Source organism: Mustela erminea, chromosome 9 (genome assembly GCF_009829155.1).
Source record: "Mustela erminea isolate mMusErm1 chromosome 9, mMusErm1.Pri, whole genome shotgun sequence".
Taxonomy (NCBI): Eukaryota; Metazoa; Chordata; class Mammalia; order Carnivora; family Mustelidae; genus Mustela; species Mustela erminea.
Window position 1 is genome coordinate 97,108,276 of NC_045622.1, and position 18,698 is coordinate 97,126,973.

General features: G+C 40.8%; 1 protein-coding gene across 1 annotated transcript in view; it reads right to left on the minus strand.

The window, feature by feature from the left end:
• The window catches only part of FNBP4 (formin binding protein 4), a 41,287-nt gene extending 23,383 nt beyond the window's left edge, over nucleotides 1-17,904 (minus strand). Inside the window, exons 1-9 of the mRNA XM_032356696.1 lie at nucleotides 17,576-17,904; nucleotides 16,523-16,612; nucleotides 13,377-13,513; nucleotides 12,450-12,636; nucleotides 9,123-9,270; nucleotides 8,857-8,977; nucleotides 6,000-6,341; nucleotides 4,871-5,081; nucleotides 419-540 (exon numbers count right to left, since the gene is read on the minus strand). Coding sequence (XP_032212587.1) covers nucleotides 419-540; nucleotides 4,871-5,081; nucleotides 6,000-6,341; nucleotides 8,857-8,977; nucleotides 9,123-9,270; nucleotides 12,450-12,636; nucleotides 13,377-13,513; nucleotides 16,523-16,612; nucleotides 17,576-17,828 — 1,611 coding nt within the window. The 5' untranslated portion in view covers nucleotides 17,829-17,904. The remainder of the gene's footprint in view (nucleotides 1-418; nucleotides 541-4,870; nucleotides 5,082-5,999; nucleotides 6,342-8,856; nucleotides 8,978-9,122; nucleotides 9,271-12,449; nucleotides 12,637-13,376; nucleotides 13,514-16,522; nucleotides 16,613-17,575) is intronic.
• Between the last annotated feature and the right edge of the window lie 794 nt (nucleotides 17,905-18,698).

Below are 18,698 nucleotides of genomic sequence, written 5' to 3' on the forward strand. Positions count from 1 at the left end.
ACTTTTAAGAAAGCAATTAAAGCATTTAGAATTATAGATAATTTCTCTGCAACAAATCTGTCTTATAATTCAGTATTTCACTCTGAAATATGACATTTCCGCCACCATAAATGATTTACATATGGAGGTAAAGATCACTGTACTTGCTAATAAAGGATGTACTTTAATGGTTGCCCAATTTAAAAATATTTGTTAAGGGGCACCTGGGTGGCTCAGCTGGTTGAGCGACTGCCTTCAGCTCAGGTCATGATCCTGGAGTTCCAGGATCAAGTCCTGCATCTGGCTCCCTGCTAGGCAGAGAGTCTGCTTCTCCCGTTGACCCTCTCCCTTCTCATGTTTTCTCTCTCTCTCTCAAATAAATAAAATCTTTAAAAAAAAAAAAAATTGTAGGTCAGACCATATTAAGTAATATACATACTTTCAAATCCTGTTCTTCTTCTTTAGGCGCTGTTTGTGCTTTTATCTTTTCTGGAGATTCTTCCACTTCCATCTCTTTGTCTGAATTCTCATCTGTTTTTTCTGAAGTGTCAGCACCAGTTACTACAAAAGAAACCATGTGAAATTAAAGGACCGATACTAACATAGTATCCCATATATATTTTCTTACCCCTGTAAGCAGAGGTATATGTAAAAAGTTACTTTTTCCTTTGCCTGTTTTCCTTCTTTAAAGAAACCCTAATGATTTATCTACCTACTGTCTTTATAAAACCAAAAAACTTTATCCTTTATCATCACCTATCTTTTTTTTTTTTTTAAAGATTTTTATTAATTTATTTGATAGAGAAAGATCACAAGTAGGCAGTGAGGCAAGGCAGGCGGGGGTGGGGGGAGGGGGGAGAGCAGGCTCCCTGCTGAGCAGAGAGCCCGATGTGGGGCTCAATCCCAGGACCCTGAGATCATGACCTGAGCCAAAGGCAGAGGCTTAACCCACTCAGCCACCCCTACAATCACCTTTCTTAAAGTCTATAAATAACACTTAATTCGTTTACATTAGCCTGTAGTCTCTGCTTCTCCTTTCTCCTTTCTGTTTACTTTTTCTAATCTTCTATTCCAGAATGCTTTAATTACTTTTAAAGGCCACATACCAAACCTAGGATATATAAAGATTCTTTATGAATTGGGTTTTGAAAAAAAGGCTTTCAAAATCAGAATAGATTAATTTAATTTAATTTAATTAATTTTAAACTACCTAATAATCTTACTTCTGAACTGGTTAAGACCTGCGGACCACCTTTATTGGACCCACCTACTCTTCTGGTTGGTGATGTCTGTTAGTGGGAATCTTCAATAGAGAAGAGGCTAACCATCAACTTAAATGGAGTAACAGATATGAACTCTGGACGTTTGCTTACCACTTACCAAACTAATCCACATATACAATGTAAATCAGTCTGTCGTGAGTCTATCAGTCATTTTTTAAGGAAAATAACCAAATTAAAGGTTTTTCTTGACTCTGATTAATCCTTGATCTGAAGAAGTAATGTGACTTTTAATATCACCTTCAACAGCTTTTATCAGCCTACAAGTTTATCCTAAGTACATAACCTCATCATATAATGACCTTGTTCTTTATCACTAATATTCCTGCATTTTCAAACTGAAACCAGCTTCTCCCACTTATTAGTATATAATTCATTAGACACCTTACATTTGGTGGTAGGTATAAGAATGTAACAACTGATACCACCACAAGAACTCTAAGACTACAATATATACATATTTCTAAGATTTTATTTGAGAGAGAAAGAGAGCACTGAGCAGGTGGAGGGGCAGAGAGACAGGGAGAAGCAGACTCCACACTGATTAGGACGCCCAATGAGGGGCTCCATCCCAGGACCCCAAGATCACATGATCCGAAGTCAGATGCCCAACCAATAACCACCCAGACACCCCTAACACTAGAATGTATTAGAAGGCAATTAGGATCTATCAAATTAAAATGTACATACCCCTTAACCTAGCAATGTATCTCTAAGAATCTCCTAGTACCAGTCTAACAATGTATCTCTAGGAATCTATACTATGTGACACTAAATCTACATAAAGATATATATACCAAAATGTTTATTACAGCACTGCTTTTATTGTTAAGTATTATAATAAACATAAAGAATGAAGTAAGCACTCAAGTAACTACAACCCAGCATTACGGCAGACTATCACTGGTACTTCTGAAGTTCACAGTACCTCTGCTATCATGTCCATACCAGACATAATAATCTCTACTCCAATGGTTAAGTACCTTCCTTTAGTTTCATCATGGATAGGTCTTTAAGCACAGTATTTTTGCCTATTTTCCAACTTACATAAACACAATGTTAACATTACATATTCTCCTGTTGCTTTTTTTTTTCCTGTAGCTTTTTAAATTCAACATTACTGTTTCTTAGAATCATGCTGTTCCATATTAACTGTAGATCATTCATATTTCAAAGCTGTTTAGTATTCAACAGCAAGAATATATTAGAATGGGTACCTGGGTGGCTCAACTGGTTGGGCACCTGCCTTTGGTGCAGGTCATGACTCCAGGTTCTTAGGATCAAGCCCTACATCGGGCTCCCTATCCCTCTGCCCACCCATTCTCTGTTCGTGCTTTCTCAAATAAATAAATTATTTTTATTATGTTATGTTAGTCACTGTATAGTACATCATTAGTTTTTAATGTAGCGTTCCATGATTCATTGTTTGAATATTAACACAAAAGAATTTATCCATTCCATCTTGGGACATCTGAATGGCTTTAGCTATTACTGGACAATACAAATGCAACATTATTTTAAGGAGTTAAACATAGACACAAAGAAAATGTCCATTTATGGAGGAGAGTAAATGAAAATATCTTTACCACTTAGTAGTTAAAAACAGTAATTTTAAGCACTTTAAGTGAAAAAAGCATGTCGCCTAACAATCCATATGGTTAATCGCATCTATGGCAAAAATTACATATGCACATGTATACATTATACAAACATATACGACTAAGAAAATGAATATAGAGGAAAAGTCTGGAACAATATAGTTAGATAAAGGACAGAGAAAATAGACTTCAGGGGTAGGGAATGAGAATAGGGAAAAGACGAAGGGGGTCTTTTAGATTCTTACTTCCTATTCTTCTATATTGCTGATTGAAAAGGAAAAATTCAAACAAGGTTGTTTGCATTTACTTATTACTGTGTTTTTTATTTGTAGTTTTTTTTTTTTTTAAAGATTTTATTTATTTACTTGAGAGAGAGAGACAGTGAGAGAGAGCATGAACGAGGAGAAGGTCAGAGAGAGAAGCAGACTCCCCATGGAGCTGGGAGTCCGATGCAGGACTCGATCCCGGGACTCCAGGATCATGACTTGAGCCAAAGGCAGTTGTCCAACCAACTGAGCCACCCAGGCGTCCCATTATTTGTAGTTTTTTAACCACAGATATAAAGGATCTTCTGTTAGGTACACATAACTAAGGTTTGGTACACAAATCTTATTGCTAATTTTTCACTACAGAATTAAGGCCAAATGGAGATTAAGATATTAAAGGTTTTATTTTTATTAATATTTCATTTATTTATTTGTGAGAGAGACAAAGTACAACCCGGGGAGAGGGAGAGGGAGAAGTAGGCCCCCACTGAGCTGGGAGCCCCATTTGGGGCTTGATTCCAGCACCCTGGGATCATGATCCCAGCAGAAGGCAGATGTTTAACCAACTGAGCCAGCGAGGCACCGCAAAATATTAGCTCTGATAACAGACAGAAGCCACAGCAGGGTGTCTTCTACATTACCGTGCACAGAGATAAGCTGTGTCCTCATGAAAGGACCAATCCATCTAAAAACTAACCAGAGGCTAGGCAACTTGTATACCGAGAGAGAACACAGACGACACTGCACTTGCCACAGGTGGTCCCTGCCAGCCTTACTTACCAACTGTAAATAGTGAGCTAAAGAGAGCCCATGGGCTTAATACAGATCAAAACTACTATAGCAGGGGCACCTGGGTGGCTCAGTGGGTTAAAGCCTCTGCCATCGGCTCGGATCATGATTTCAGGGTCCTGGAATCGAGCCCTGCATCAGGCTCTCTGCTCAGCAGGGAGCCTGCTTCCACCTCTCTCTCTCTGCCTGCCTCTCTGCCTACTTGTAATCTCTCTGTCAAATAAATAAATAAATAAATCTTAAAAAAAAAAAAACTACTATAGCAGGATTTCTTTAAAAAGGGTAGTCCGGGGCGCTGGGGTGGCTCAGTGGGTTAAGCCTCTGCCTTTGGCTCAGGTCATGATCTCAGGGTCCTAGGATCAAGTCCCACATTGGGCTCTCTGCTCAGAAGGGAGTCTGCTTCCTCCTCACCCTACTTGTGATTTCTCCACCAAATAAATAAATAAAATCTTTTTTTTTTTTAAGAAGGGTGGAATCAGCCCTGCTTTTCTTTTGAGGGAGAGGTAGTCCCCCACAATCAGTAGTGAATCTACAACCCAATGGATGGCAACTCTTAACTCTTACTCCTCCACTAGAGGTGGATAGAAAAAGATGTGAAAGGAAAGCTTCCTTTCCAGCACTTCCATGAAAGGATTAAGTGTTATCTCCTTTTTGCTTAAGAGAGAACCAAAAAAGGAAAATGATTTTCCCACTGTACCTTTTTTTTTTTTTTTTTAAGATTTTATTTATTTGAGAGAGAGAGAGACAGCGAGAGAGGGAACACAAGCAGGGGAGTGGGAGAGGGAGAAGCAGGCTTCCCCCTGAGCAGGAACCTGGATCTGGAGCTCTATTCCAGGACTCTGGGATCATGACCCAAGCCAAAGGCTGACACTTAACTGAGCCACCCAGGCACCCTCCCTCTACACCTTTCAACTCTGTATCTTTCAACTCTGAATGTTTAAAGTAAAACATGAATTACCAGTTTCTCCATTTTCTGGAGTCTCTCGCCCAGTTTTGCTAGAACTCCGACTGGTAGATTCTGGACTTGTAGCTCGAACAAACATCTTCCATTTCCCCCTTTTAGACATAAGTCTACGCATTCCATCCTGAGATGCTGGCTGGCTGATGTCAGAACACGGACTAGACCCTGACACACTACCATCTCCTTCCTCCAAGGCTCGTAGCTCTGCCTAAGAGGAACAGGACAACAAAGTTAAGAGTGTCATTAGCTGTTTACCAACATTTAAGCATTTGTGAATATCAAGAATGATAACCACGTATTATGAGAATTAAAATGCTTTGAAAACAGGAAGTGTTTCTTAATACATTTTTCCATCAGAGCCAAGCATTATCCTCATATTTTTTATTAGTATCCACTAAATGCTTATTCATGATTGTAGTTAAAAAAACATCCATTTGAATGGGATAGGTCCCAGAGATCCACTAAGAGACAAATTCTCCAATATATGAACATAACAGATACAGTCTAACTTAGCTTGTCCCTCTCCATAGCTTCAAATTTTTCAAAATGGGGAAAGCTTCAAGAAGATATTCCTGTTACAACACCCATTAAGATTTTACTTCATACTCAAAGTAGTACATGAAACTGTTCCAAGAAAAATCAGGGCAGAAAATAGGCAAAAACCAATTTCTCAATCAGGAAAATTTCCTGTGGACCATCTTTCTTGAAAGGAAAGCACATGAAATTATTGGTTCCTCTTAATCTTATAAAGCCCATTTAACTATGTGAACAATTCCATGGGTGATCACTGGAAGTCAACCTGTGCTTTAATCATGGGGTTAAAACCAAGTTACCACCAAGAATTTACAATGCTAATTTGTTAGGAAGCAAAATAAAAGATATTATTCACTATATCCAGCTATCTTTAAATCAGAGAGTATCAGTTTTTATTAGCTATCAAGTATCAAAAGCACCATCAGGAACCAAAAGAACTAAAACTCCACAGTTCAAATTTTAATTGCACAAGCTTAAACATCGCTAGATGAAAAGGTAACAAAATCCCAGTAATGGCAGTAAACTGAGCACAATGATCCCAGAATCCAACAGAAGAGAGAAAAAGCATCTAACAAAAGCTTCAAAACCTTACTTTTTTTCTTTCCAAAACAAGCTCCAGCTCAAGGGTATCTTGTTCCTCTTCTTCCTCACTTTCTCCAGACTGAACAACACTGCAAAGATCCTCCTGAGAAGGGTCTTCCATGTTGTCCAATGTAATCTCCTGTGGTTTTACTATCGTTGCTGCTTCTTCTCCTGTGGTACTGGTTTCTTTCACTTCTGTGACTGGTTCCGCTTCTTTACAAATTACTTTTCTTCTCCATCTCTCTTCTTCCTCTTTTATTCCCTCAGGCAACAAAGGAGCAAGCAGTGATGCTGCCACCCCTTTCTTCTCCTCCTCACTATTTGAGAGAGCCTGAATTCCTTCATTTACTTCCTATAAAGAGTAAAATAATCTCATTTATCTTAGGAAAAAAAAATAAAGAAAAAACAACCCTCACCTGAATATATATTTAATTTGTTCATGCCAAAATTGACTATTTTTCAATCACTGGGTATTATTCTCTTTTAAGATTTATTTGAGAGAGCGGAAAGAGAGGGAGGGAGAGAAAGCTTGTGCAGGGGGAAGGGCAGATGGAGTAGGAGAAGCAGACTTCCCGCTGAACAGAGTTTGATGTGGGATTCGATCCCAGAACTCTGGTATCGTGACCTGAGCCAAAGGCAGAGGCTTAACCAACTGAGCTACCCAGGTACCCCCAATCACTGGATTTTTTTTCTTTCCCCCAAAGATTTTATTTATTTGAGAGAGAGAGAGAGATAGAAAGAGCGTGCATGCACACAAGCAGGGGAGTGGCAGGCAAAGGGAGAGGGAGAAGCAGTCTCCCCGAAGAGCAAGGAGCCTGATGTGGGGCCCGTTGCCAGGACCCTGGGATCATGACCTGAGCTGAAGGCAGAAGCTCAACTGACAGAGCCACTCATGTGCACATACTACTGGATATTCTTAAAAGCCACTGGCTACCAACGGATCACTAATAGGTTTGTACCATTTTCCTCACATGAATATAATACAAATATCGTTACTTTAAGAAAGCAGCATTTGAACTAGAACCTAGTTCTGGGTGGGATTCATCCATGTCCTTATTCTTCAAGTCTAAAGCCAGGTTACCAGAAGCAGAATTTTAAAATGAAATAAGATCTGAGGTTTTGTGTTTTTTTTTTTTTTAAGATTTTATTTATTTGACAGAGACACAGTGAGAAAGGGAACACAAGCAGGGGGAGTGACAGAGGGAGAAGCAGGCTTCCTGCTGAGCAGGGATCCCAACGTGAGGCTCGATCCCAAGACTCTGGGATCATGCCCTGAGCTGAAGACAGACGCCTAACAACTGAGCCACCCAGGCACCCCATTTTTTTTTTTTTAAAGATCTGAGTTTTGTCAGTTGCAAATCATTGACTCTCAGTCTACCTATTGGGCCCTTTGTCTGCAGTTCTCCTTAGTCAGAGGGCCAAGCCAAGACCACCTGCTGCTCCTACCAGAGCGCCATCCTCTGTCAGTTTCCAGAGGGGCAGTAAAGGAGAGTCAAATGACAACTGAAAACAACTAGTCTTTCAGTTCCTTCTCCTGAACCCGGCATCCATCTGCCTTCTGTACTCTTATCTGGGCCCTGCCAAGGCTGGGTTTTTCCTCCAATCAGGAGTAAAAAGAATCCAGGTCTTTCCAGAAGTAGGCCACATTGCCCTGAACTTCCTCAAGTGTACACATTAATGGTCACCCTTGCTCCACACATCCTTGAGGCAGACCTGTAATTTAGATCAGTAACCTCCAAAACAGAAAGGATTCCCTTTTTAGAAACCAGTTTGTGTCAAAAAAGGAACTGATCACAGGACATCAAATAAGAGAAAGACAGGTTGGTACAGGATGAGGAAATCGGGAGCTAGGAAGCTACCTTTCCGGAATCTTAGTTTCAGTCTTCATCCTCTGTTCACCTTTTTCAGATTTTCTATATACTTCTGCCTGTCTCTACCACTCACCAGCCCTCCTTAAACTGCCCACCTTTCTACCACCCTTTGCTCTGCCTCCAAAACTGAAAACAATTCAGATGGCAAAAAAGTAAGTCTGCTTTAAAAAAGAAAAAGTTTTGTCACCTCAACATATAACTGGATATCTCCACCCTTCTGTATAATGACATAACTTCACAGGCACACTAGAAAGGTGATTTAGAGGAAAGTAAAATAATTCTAAAATGAAATGTGTGATTAAACTTAAAGTGCCTATTTCCTTCATTGGAGTAATATTTAGTCTATGTACCTCCTATTATAAAGACCAAATTATTCTAAAAGTATGTGTGTATTTGTGTGTGTGTTTATTTTTAAGGAGGCTCCATACCCAACATGGAGTTTGAACTCACAACCCTGAGCAAGAGCTGCATCCTCTACTTTAACTTGAGTTAGTTAAGGATCCCATGAAAATACTTACCATACTCCCCATTTAAATTAATCATTTAAAATTCAAGGTAAATTAAATTTCAACACAGACACACACTACAGAATATATCTTACTTTTCTTACGAGGCTATAGAAATGCTCATTTTACTAATAATAGATTTTAATTTTTAAGGCAGCTTATCTTTAAAAACAAAAAAACAAAAAACTTATGTGGGGTTCCCAAAATAGAGCTATTCTGCAGTGGAGAAGGAGATCTGAAGCCCTGACTGCTGCTCCCCCATCCTTCACAATGAGCCTCGGCAGTACCCTAAAGTTCCAAAAGAACCACTAAACTCGACAATTGTTATAAATGCTACATATTAAATATAAACATTAAATAAAGCTTTAAGAATCAGCATTTATTTATTTTCACATCTGGTTGTAAAATAATAACAGAAGATGTCTATACCGGTGCAAAAATAAGTCAAGGTTTTTAGATTTGAAATAAGCAAGTAAGTCGTGAAACTGACCTTTTTAACTTCTCGCTTGGCTACGACTGGTCCACTTTTACTACTGGAAACAGAAACGTTTTTCTCCTTAGTATACACGTCCGTATTAACCACAAAATTAGCTTCAGCACCTGTTACAGAACTAAAAACAAACAAAATATAGGTATACTCACACATACACACACATATATATACTTTATCAAGAGAAACAGAAGGCAAATATTATCAACAAAAGATAAAACTCTAACTTCCTTCTTAGGTAATTTCTTTTTCAAGTCTATTCTTACCTGGGTTGGTAATGTTGTATTCCCTGTACCTGGGTAGCAAGATACTGGGGTAATTCCCAAGTCACTTCATTTGTTTGTGTATTCCAATAATAATAGCATCCTGTGTTCTCATCCCAGACTTCTTGCCAATCTCCCATCTCAATTCCAACTGAAAGAAAATAAAACAAATTTTAAAACACAAATTTCTAATCAACAAAACTAAAAAACCTACTGAGTGGGGGAAGGTATTTGCAAATGACATATTCGATAAAGGGTTAGTACCCAAAATATATTAAAAAACTTGCATAACTCAACACCTAAAAACCAAATAATCCAATTAAAAACGGGCAGAAGTGGGGCACCTGGGTGGCTCAGCGGGTTAAGCCTCTGCCTTGGCTCGGGTCATGATCTCAGGGTCCTGGGATCAAGCCCTGCATCGGGCTCTCTGCTCGGCAGGGAGCCTGCTTCCCCCTCTCTCTATGCCTATCTCTCTGCCTACTTGTAATCTCTCTCTGTCAAATAAATAAATAAAATCTTTAAAAAAAAAAAAAAAAGGAATAGGTGTTCGTGAGAATGTGGAGAAAAAAGAACCCTCTTACACTAGTGGTAGGAATGTAAACTGGTGCAGCCACTATGGAAAACAGTAAGGAAGTTCCTCAAAAAATTAAAAATAGAGCTACCCTATGATTTAGTAATCACACTACTGGGTATTTATTCAAAACACACAAAAACATTATTTCAAAAGGATAATATGCACCTCTATGTTTATAGCATTATTTATAATAGCCAAATTATGGAAACAGCCCAAGTATCCATCAATAAATAAAGATGGTATATATACACGATGGAATATTACACAGCCATAAAAATGAATGAAATCTTGCCATTTCCCAACACAGAGCTGGAGAGTATAATGCTAAGCAAAGTCAGTAAGTCAGAGAAAGACAAATAACATATGATTTCACTCATGTAGAATTTAAGAAACAAAACAAATGAGCAACGGGGTTTTAAAAAAAAAAAAGAGAGAGAGAGAGAGATAAATAAACCAAGAAACAGATTCTTTTAATTATAGAGAACAAACTTATGATTACCAGAAGGGAAGTGGGAGTGGAGAGAGGTTAAATACTTAATGGGGATTAAGCAGTGCATCATGATAGGCACAGAGTAATGGATAAAACTGTTAATTAAGGGGGGAAAAAAAAGAATTACTAAGTAATTATTATCCTGAAACTAATAAACACTATATTAGTTATACAGGAATTAAAATTTAAAACTTAAAAAAAAAAAAAAAACACAAATTTCTCCACAATTCTGACCTCATATCCCAAGTCAGCTCTAAAGCCTAAATCTAACACAGCCTCAACCTTAACACTGTTAACATTTAGGCTGGATAGTTCTTTGATGTGGTGGGGGGGTAGTCCTATGCAGTGTTTAGCACCCCAGATTTTACCCACTAGATGCACTAACAATTTCCCACCCCCTGTTGTGACAACCAAAAATGTCTTCAGACATTGTCAAATGTCCCCTGGGGGGTCCAACTCCTCCTTCCTACAACCTCTTCGCATACATGGCTTAAAAAAAAGCAGTTTGAGGGGCGCCTGGGTAGCTTCAGTGGGTTAAGCCTCTGGTTTCTGCTCACGTCATGATCTCAGGGTCCTCACATAGAGCCCCACATTGGGCTCTCTGCTCAGCGGGGAGCCTGCTTCCCCCTCTCTCTCTGCCTGCCTCTCTACCTACTTGTGATCTGTCAAAGAATAAATAAAATCTTAAAAAAAAAAGGCAGTTTGATAGTCTAAACATGTATCTTGAACTCCAAAAGAATCTTTAAAAAAATAGGAATGCATCTTTTTTTTTGCAATTATTTTTTCAAAATACACAATTATTGAGGCGCCTGGGTGGCTCAGTCATTGAACATCTGCCTTCAGCTCAGGTCATGATCCCAGGGTGCTGGACTGAGCCTTGCACTGGACTCCCTGCTCAGCGGGAAACCTGCTTCTCCCTCTCCCACTCCCCCTGTTTCTGTTCCCTCTCTTGGTGTGTCTTTTAAGTTTTTAAATAAAAACTTAAAAAAATACATATATATACACACATATGTATATATACAATTATTATCTTAGTAACTATCAGAGGAAACAGTCCTCCTTATCATCTTCTAAACAGTGTATTTAGGGGCACCTAAGTGGCTCAGTGGGTTAAAGCCTCTGCCTTTGGCTCAGGTCATGATCCTTGGGTCCTGGGATAGAGTCCGGAATCGGGCTCTCTGCTCGGCAGGGAGCCGGCTTCCTCCTCTCTGCCTGCCTTTCTGCCTACTTGTGATCTCTCTCTGTCAAATAAATAAATAAAATCTTTTAAAAAATAAATAAATAAAAATAAACAGTGTATTTAGGGGTGCCTGGGTGGCTCAGTGGGCTAAGCCTTTGTCTTCGGCTCAGGTCATGATCTCAGGGTCCTGAGATCAAGCACATCAGGGTCCTGCTCTGCAGGGAGCCTGCTTCCCCAAACCCCCATGCCCGCTTCTCTACTTGTGATCTGTCAAATAAATAAATTAAAATCTTAAACACACACACACACACACCCATTGCTTTAAAAACAAACAGGGGCGCCTGGGTGGCTCAGTGGGTTGGGCCGCTGCCTTTGGCTCAGGTCATGATCTCAGGGTCCTGGGATCGAGTCCCGCATCGGGTTCTCTGCTCCGCGGGAAGCCTGCTTCCTCCTCTCTCTCTCTCTGCTTGCCTCTCTGCCTACTTGTGATCTCTCTGTGTCAAATGAATAAATAAAATCTTTAAAAAACAAACAAACAAACAAACAATGAACCTAGAAGACCAGAATCCTAAAGTCCGGGGCTAAAGCATAGGGGTTTTCATCTTTCGCAATGTCAATGCCTAGAACACCTTTAAAAATTGCACTTTAGATTTCTTTAAAAATCAAAGGATCAGGGATGCCTGGGAGGCTCAGTCAGTCAGGCGGCTGCCTTCGGCTTGGGTCATGATCCCAGGGTCCTGGGACTGAGTCCTGCATTAGGCTCCTTGCTGAGCAGGGAGCCTGCTTCTCCCTCTGCCTCTGCCTGCTTATACTCTCTCATTGACAAATATTTTAAAAATAAAAAATAGGGGCACCCAGGTGGCTCAGCCATTAAGTATTTGCCTTCAGCTCAGGTCCTGATCCCTGATCCTATGTTGGGCTCTTTGCTCTGCAGGAAGCCTGCTTCTCCCTCTCCCACTCTCCCTGCTGTGTCCACTCTCTTGCTGTCTCTCTTGTCAAATAAATAAAATCTTTTAAAAAATTAAAAAAATAAGTAAAATAAAAGGATCAAAAACAAACAAAAAAACCCCAAAGGATCACACTTACCTCCTGCTAGTGAACACTGAGTATCATATTGCCACCCTGCAGTCTGAGCTGAGTCTGTTCCATTTGAAGTAGTAGAAGAAAGCGCAGATGTTGCTGATTCCTTTGGCTCTGGTCGAGGTGGAGTTGGAGGTGGAGCAGAAGCTCCTACAGGAGCTACAGGCTGAGGAGCTGTTATAGCATCAATCTCCTTTAGAATGAAAACATTAACAAATGCATTAAGAACCTCAAAACCAGAAAACTGAAGAAATGACAACCACTATAAAAAAATTCTAGGGGGCACCTGGGTGGCTCAGTCGTTAAGCATCTGCCTTTGGCTCAGGTCATAATCCCAGGGTCCTGGGACTGAGCTCTGAGCTGGGCTCCCTGCTCAGTAGGAAGTCCACCCCCCTGCCTGTGTTCCCTCTCCTACTGTCTCTCAGTGTCAAATAAATAAATAATATCTCTTAAAAAGGGGCGCCTGGGTGGCTCAGTGGGTTAAGCCTCTGCCTTCAGCTTGGGTCATGATCTCAGGGTCCTGGGATCGAGCCCCACATCAGGCTCTCTGCTCAGCAGGGAGCCTGCTTTCCCCTCTCTCTGCCTCTCTGCCTACTTGTGGTCTCTGTCAAGTGAGTAAATAAAATCTTTAAAAAAAAAAAAAAAAATCTTTTAAAAAAAAGTTCTATACAGTTTCCAGCTTCTCGAATCAAAACTCTCATCTCCCAACTACATAAGTTCCTCAAACCCTGTAATTCTCTGTTCTTCTCCTCCTTACAACCTTTACAGAAAGAGAAGAGAAAAGAACAGTGCGAAGGGATTAAGGAAGAGAGATGGAAAGGGAAAAGAAGGAGTAGGAAACATTGAGTCTGACAAAAAAGTAGGCTAATCACTTGAGATCCAGGTCCCAAAGTGGCTTCAATAATTAAAAACCCAAACAAAAGCACCACTAACCGCTAGGAAGTTGGCCAGTGTACTATCAATATCAGCTGACTGGTTTCCATTTGCCTCTTTAGACTGTGCTGGTTTTTCGGAAACATCACTCTCATCATCATCACTGTCAGCATATGCACCAAGTAAGCACAGACCTCCTAGAAGCAAAATGGTAAACAGTGTTAATAACAATGCCAGGATGCCCCAAGAAGTACTCAAGAAAAAAATATGACATGGTTCTTCGGTCAGAGTTTACATTTACTCTACTTACAGATTAGACCACAACCTCAAAATAAATCTTCACCGAACTACCACAGAGAGATTTAAATTACATTATGCTTAGAGCTAATAAAATCATTCACAAAGCTGCTTGATATCCTTCTCAAAATACACAATCAACCTCATACTCTGTCAAAATAGCACATGGTAAATCTTGAGTTTAGAATTTGTTGCCTTATGTGTCCATCCCAAACAAGCAAGCCAATTAGGGTTTAGTAGATGAAACAAAGAGATTTTTAAACTAAAAATCTTTCTTTGGTGATTTTTCCTCAAACAAGAAGCAACAAATAATAATGGAATTCTAAGTGCTAGAATCAAAGCATACAACAAAAACCCAGCAACTTATCACCAATGTCTTCCTCAAACTCAAGATGTATCAGGTATGGCCTCTGTGATGCTGCTATGTACGCCATTTCCTTTTGTCCTACCTGTGGCCACTCTGTTACAATTAAACAAGCATATATATTCTTTTTATAGATCATTTCATTATAAGTACATTAAATGTTAAACACCAGCTAAACTTTTCAGCTATCAGTAAGATAAAATTTCCCAGGACCTGGCAACATTCTATGTTCTCAATAAATATTTGGTAAATGAACAGACTCATCAGGAAGTAAAATACAGTTTTACCATAATTCCATAAATGAATTCATGAAATCACCTAAAAATAAAAATTCCTTTTATCATAGTTCACATTCATTCCTTTAGTCATATATATCTTGCCTTCATTATTTTTAGTATATACGTTCTTGTACTAAATACCAATTTCTAAAATATTTAAAACTGATTAGGAAGATTTTTAAGTGGACATCTGACAGTTCTCCATTTTCCAATTACCAAGTATTTTATTTCTCATCATTTTGTGGCATGTTCGTCAACTTTCCTGATTTTCTGATAAGAGGTAATAGCCCAGTAAGGTTAGTAATAGGAAAAGAAGCCTTTGTGTATGAAAAGAATCTGCACTTTAGTATTCAGCACTGAGTTTTTGGGTGATGGGGGGGGGGATTTATAAATACTTCCTACAGAAAAATTTTATATATAATCATCTAGATCATTAGCCTTAATTCTACATCCTTTGGTAAAAGGTTCCAACCAGATGAGCTGCATGGAATTTTTATTACAAAATTCCCCAAGCAGGGGTAGGTAGTTCCCCAGACTCAAAGTTGGTCTCACAGGCAAGAGGTTTAGCCAAGGCCCCACCTATTCCTTTTTTACCTCAGAGCTTTTCACAGTACACACATCAAACCTCTTTCAAGCTAATAACACAATGACTGTTAAACAGCAAAATAAATGAAAATGATTAAACCCAATATATTGGGGAAATAGGCATACTTAATACTGTAGAGACAACATAAATTATTTCTTAAGAATAATGTGGTTACATATACCAAGACCCACAAAACTCTTCAAGTTTCTTTCAGCTACATAGTCCCATTTTTCAGAGTATAACCCCCAATTCAAAATTTTTTCACACAAAGATTCTACAGCTTTATTAAGTAAATAAAGCTGTGAACAACTCAAATGCTCTCAGGGGACTCGTAAAGCAAATTACAGCACAGTACCTGATGCAGTACTAATTCATGATTAATCAGATCATTATAAGATTACACGAAATAATGCTAAGGGGACAGAAAGTAATGCTAAAGGAATAAAAGCAAGATAAAAGCAAGTTGTGAAATGCATTTAAGTTCTAATCACATGAAATTTAGTTCATCACTGATAAGGCACAGGCATGAATTTAGAATAACACTGAAAAAAATTCTAAGTACGATGTAAAATTACTTAATTTAAAAATAAATAAATAAACAAAACCTCATGGGACCTACTCCAGACCACTACTGAGATGTTGTTTCTACATAAAACCAGAGGAAGCAAGGACATTCTTCAGAGCCATAGTCCCAGCGGTCTTTTTTTTTTTTTGAGAGGGATGCTGACTGTTCAAATCTCCATAAGCACCATTTGCAAATCAATCCACATTAGGTGGGAAATTATTTCTTAGGTGTATACCCTGCTTGTAAGTTTCAAACAGTTAACTGTGTCTTATTTCTAGTAACTATAACATTTGAACAGTTTTAATTCTTTTGGTCACAGAAACTATTATCAATAGGCTAAAAGCATCATAGTAGTCTATTGATCTAATTTCAGAGGCTACTCTGAATTTTTCCTTAGAGAATTTCATATGCATATTACCCTAATGTTCTTCTGCATAAAAGTATTAGACATGCTTGTTCTACTGTATTATAAAAACATTTTAACAACTTTTTTTTTTTGAAGTGGCAAATAGAAGGAGAGAGGAACAAGCATCTATTATTTCAGGTGTATTTATATAGCATACAGAAACCTCCAAACTTAAAAGAATAAAATTATTAGATGTTTAGTACAAAACGTATTTTGATCTTTCAAGACATATAAAGAATGGAGAAAACTAACATTCTTGGCATTTCCTGTATATCCGAATATTCCTTGATGCTAAAAAAAAAAAAAAAAAAAATTTAATAAGGGCAATTTTCAGCTCCAAAAGTATTCACTAGGTACCTCAAAGCACAGTGCTGGAAAAGAAATGCACCGAATGAAAGACATTCCTGAAGTCTCTGAAGAACACCAAGCTAGCAGGGGAGCCAGAAAACTACAAAACAGCATTAGAAGAAAAGCAGTACAAAATATCTTGGGTACAGAGAAAAAGCAACAACAAATTTTGCTTTGATTAATGTGTATATACCAGCAAGCCCGCAGAAAAATTTTACTTTCATTTTCAAAAATTTTAAATTTCCATTTATGGGAGAACAGTAAATTTGCGACACTGAAGCATTCAACAAAATATATACAAACCCAATTTGATCTTAAGGAAAGAAAGAACCTTGTAGAAAACATGAAAGTAGAAATTGTACCTGTTGCTTTAACGGCTGTAGGTCTGGTGGTCATGACTGGTTTGGGAGGATTCGGAACTCTGGGAACCTCCACCACCACTTCCTGCTCATCTGGATTTTTAAAAAAAGAACAAAAGAAAACCAGTGTGCCAATGGACCAGAGAAAACACTACAGATGACCAAACAATCTTCGATTTGACCTTCCCAGTCTCTATTTCACCAATCTGAAAACAGGGTGTGTAAATTCATCACTGACCCAAATAATCGGGAGACGATAAACAAGCATAACTGGCCTCTTCCACGTGACTTTAACATTAAGAATATGATTATGGTACCTGAAATACATCTGAAATAATGTAAACGTCTAAAAAATACATACCCAATAAATCTCCGGGCTACCACCGGGCCTTTACAACAACACAGCTCTAGCTACCCAGCCCCCCACCCCGCCCCGCACAGCGCAGGAACTACCCAACGTGATTTTTTAGCGCCCGAAACGGTCGCGGCTTCCCGGGCATCTGGCTCCCGCAGCAGCGCCGCAGTTCCTCTTAATCCAAGGGCCATTGTGGGAACAAACAAGTACTGGGGAACGCACCAGTTTCACTTCTAAAGGAAGTGAAAGGGGCTACAATAAAAAGGGTTTGCTGCCTTCTAGAGGGTCCCTCTCGGTTTTGACAAAAACGAAGGGAAAAAACGCATGACGTGTGTCGGAAGGCCAGGTTCCCGGTCACGAGGCCTCGGACGAGAAGCTCGTACTTTTCACAAATATCCGTCGTAAGTTATGCAAAACCGAGACTGCACATCGAGGAGACTCGGGATGCCAGGCCGAGCCCCGCACCAGAGATGGCGCCTCTCGGGCAGCCGGGCGAGCGCGCACGGCGCCGCGGGCCCCTTGCGCGGCCCCGGGGCCCTCAGCGGTCCTCCCCTCGGGCCCCACGCAGCAGGCCTCGGAGGTGCAGGAAACCCCCCCACCCCGGCCTGGATTTCTCCTCCTCCCACGGCCCTCGCCGTAGGCCGCAAGCCCCGAGCTCGAGTTTCGGACTCCCCACCTAAGTGTCGGGGCCCCTCGCGCACCTTTACTTTCTGAAGGCGAGTCGTCCGGGGCCGCGGCGGCAGCAGCAGCAGTCACCGTGGTCGTCGTTGTCGGCGGCGGCGGCGGCGGCGGTGGCGCCGCCGGAGCTGGCTGGCTGGGCGCCGCCACCGTCGAGTCCGGCTCCGTGTCGGGTTCCGGCTCCGGATCCCTGCCCGGCGTGTTGCTTCGGGGCCCCGGCGGAGAGAGCTGCAGGATGGGCCTGCGGCCGGGTACCGCCCGGGACTTCTTCCCCATCGCGAGCCCGAGCGCGAGCCGCGAGCGTCGGCCAGCCGAGAGGGGCGGGCGCTCGGCGCGGCGCTGCGTAATCAATATTCATGCACCGCGACACCGCCTCCTGAAAGAATCTGCTTTTAACCGGCGGAGCGCGCGCCCGCGCAAGCGCCTTGGGTCCTCTAGGCTCTTCTGGCTACTCCCCTCAGAGAGGAAGGGCGGGCTTTATCCACGATGCTGGGCGATTGGCTGTTTTGATCAATCGAAGGAGCCAGGAGCCAATGGAAAAGGAAAAAGAGTCAGAGTCAGGCCAATAGCGCGGAAGGGCCTGAATTAGAATGACTTTCCATTACGTCGGACTCCACCCATGCGTCTTTTGCGGAGTCTTTTCTTTATCCCCTTGTCCTCCATCTTGTCCCTCGTTTGGGCTTGGTGTTGGCTGTTTTGTTTTAGCTTTTGGGAAGCTGTGCTGCATTTCAGGACCTTTCTAGACTTTCGTCCTGATTATTGTGGCTTACTTTGGGTATGACGTTGAACACTAAATAAAATAGTGGGGTTTTTTGGTTTTTTTTTTTTTTTTTTTTTAAGATTTTAATGATTTAGGGGCGCCTGGGTGGCTCAGTGGGTTAAAGCCTCTGCCTTCAGCTCGGGTCATGGTCCCAGGGTGCTGGGATCGAGACCCGCATCGGGCTCTCTGCTCAGCAGGGAGCCTGCTTCCTCCTCTCCCTCTGCCCTAAGATTTTATTGATTTATTTGACAGCACAAGCAAGCAGAGGGAGAGGGAGAAGCAGGCTCTCCACTGAGCAAGGAGCCCGATGCGGGACTGGGTCCGGATCTGGGATCATGACCTGAGCCGAAGGCAGCCGCTTAACGGACTGAACCACCCAGGCGCCC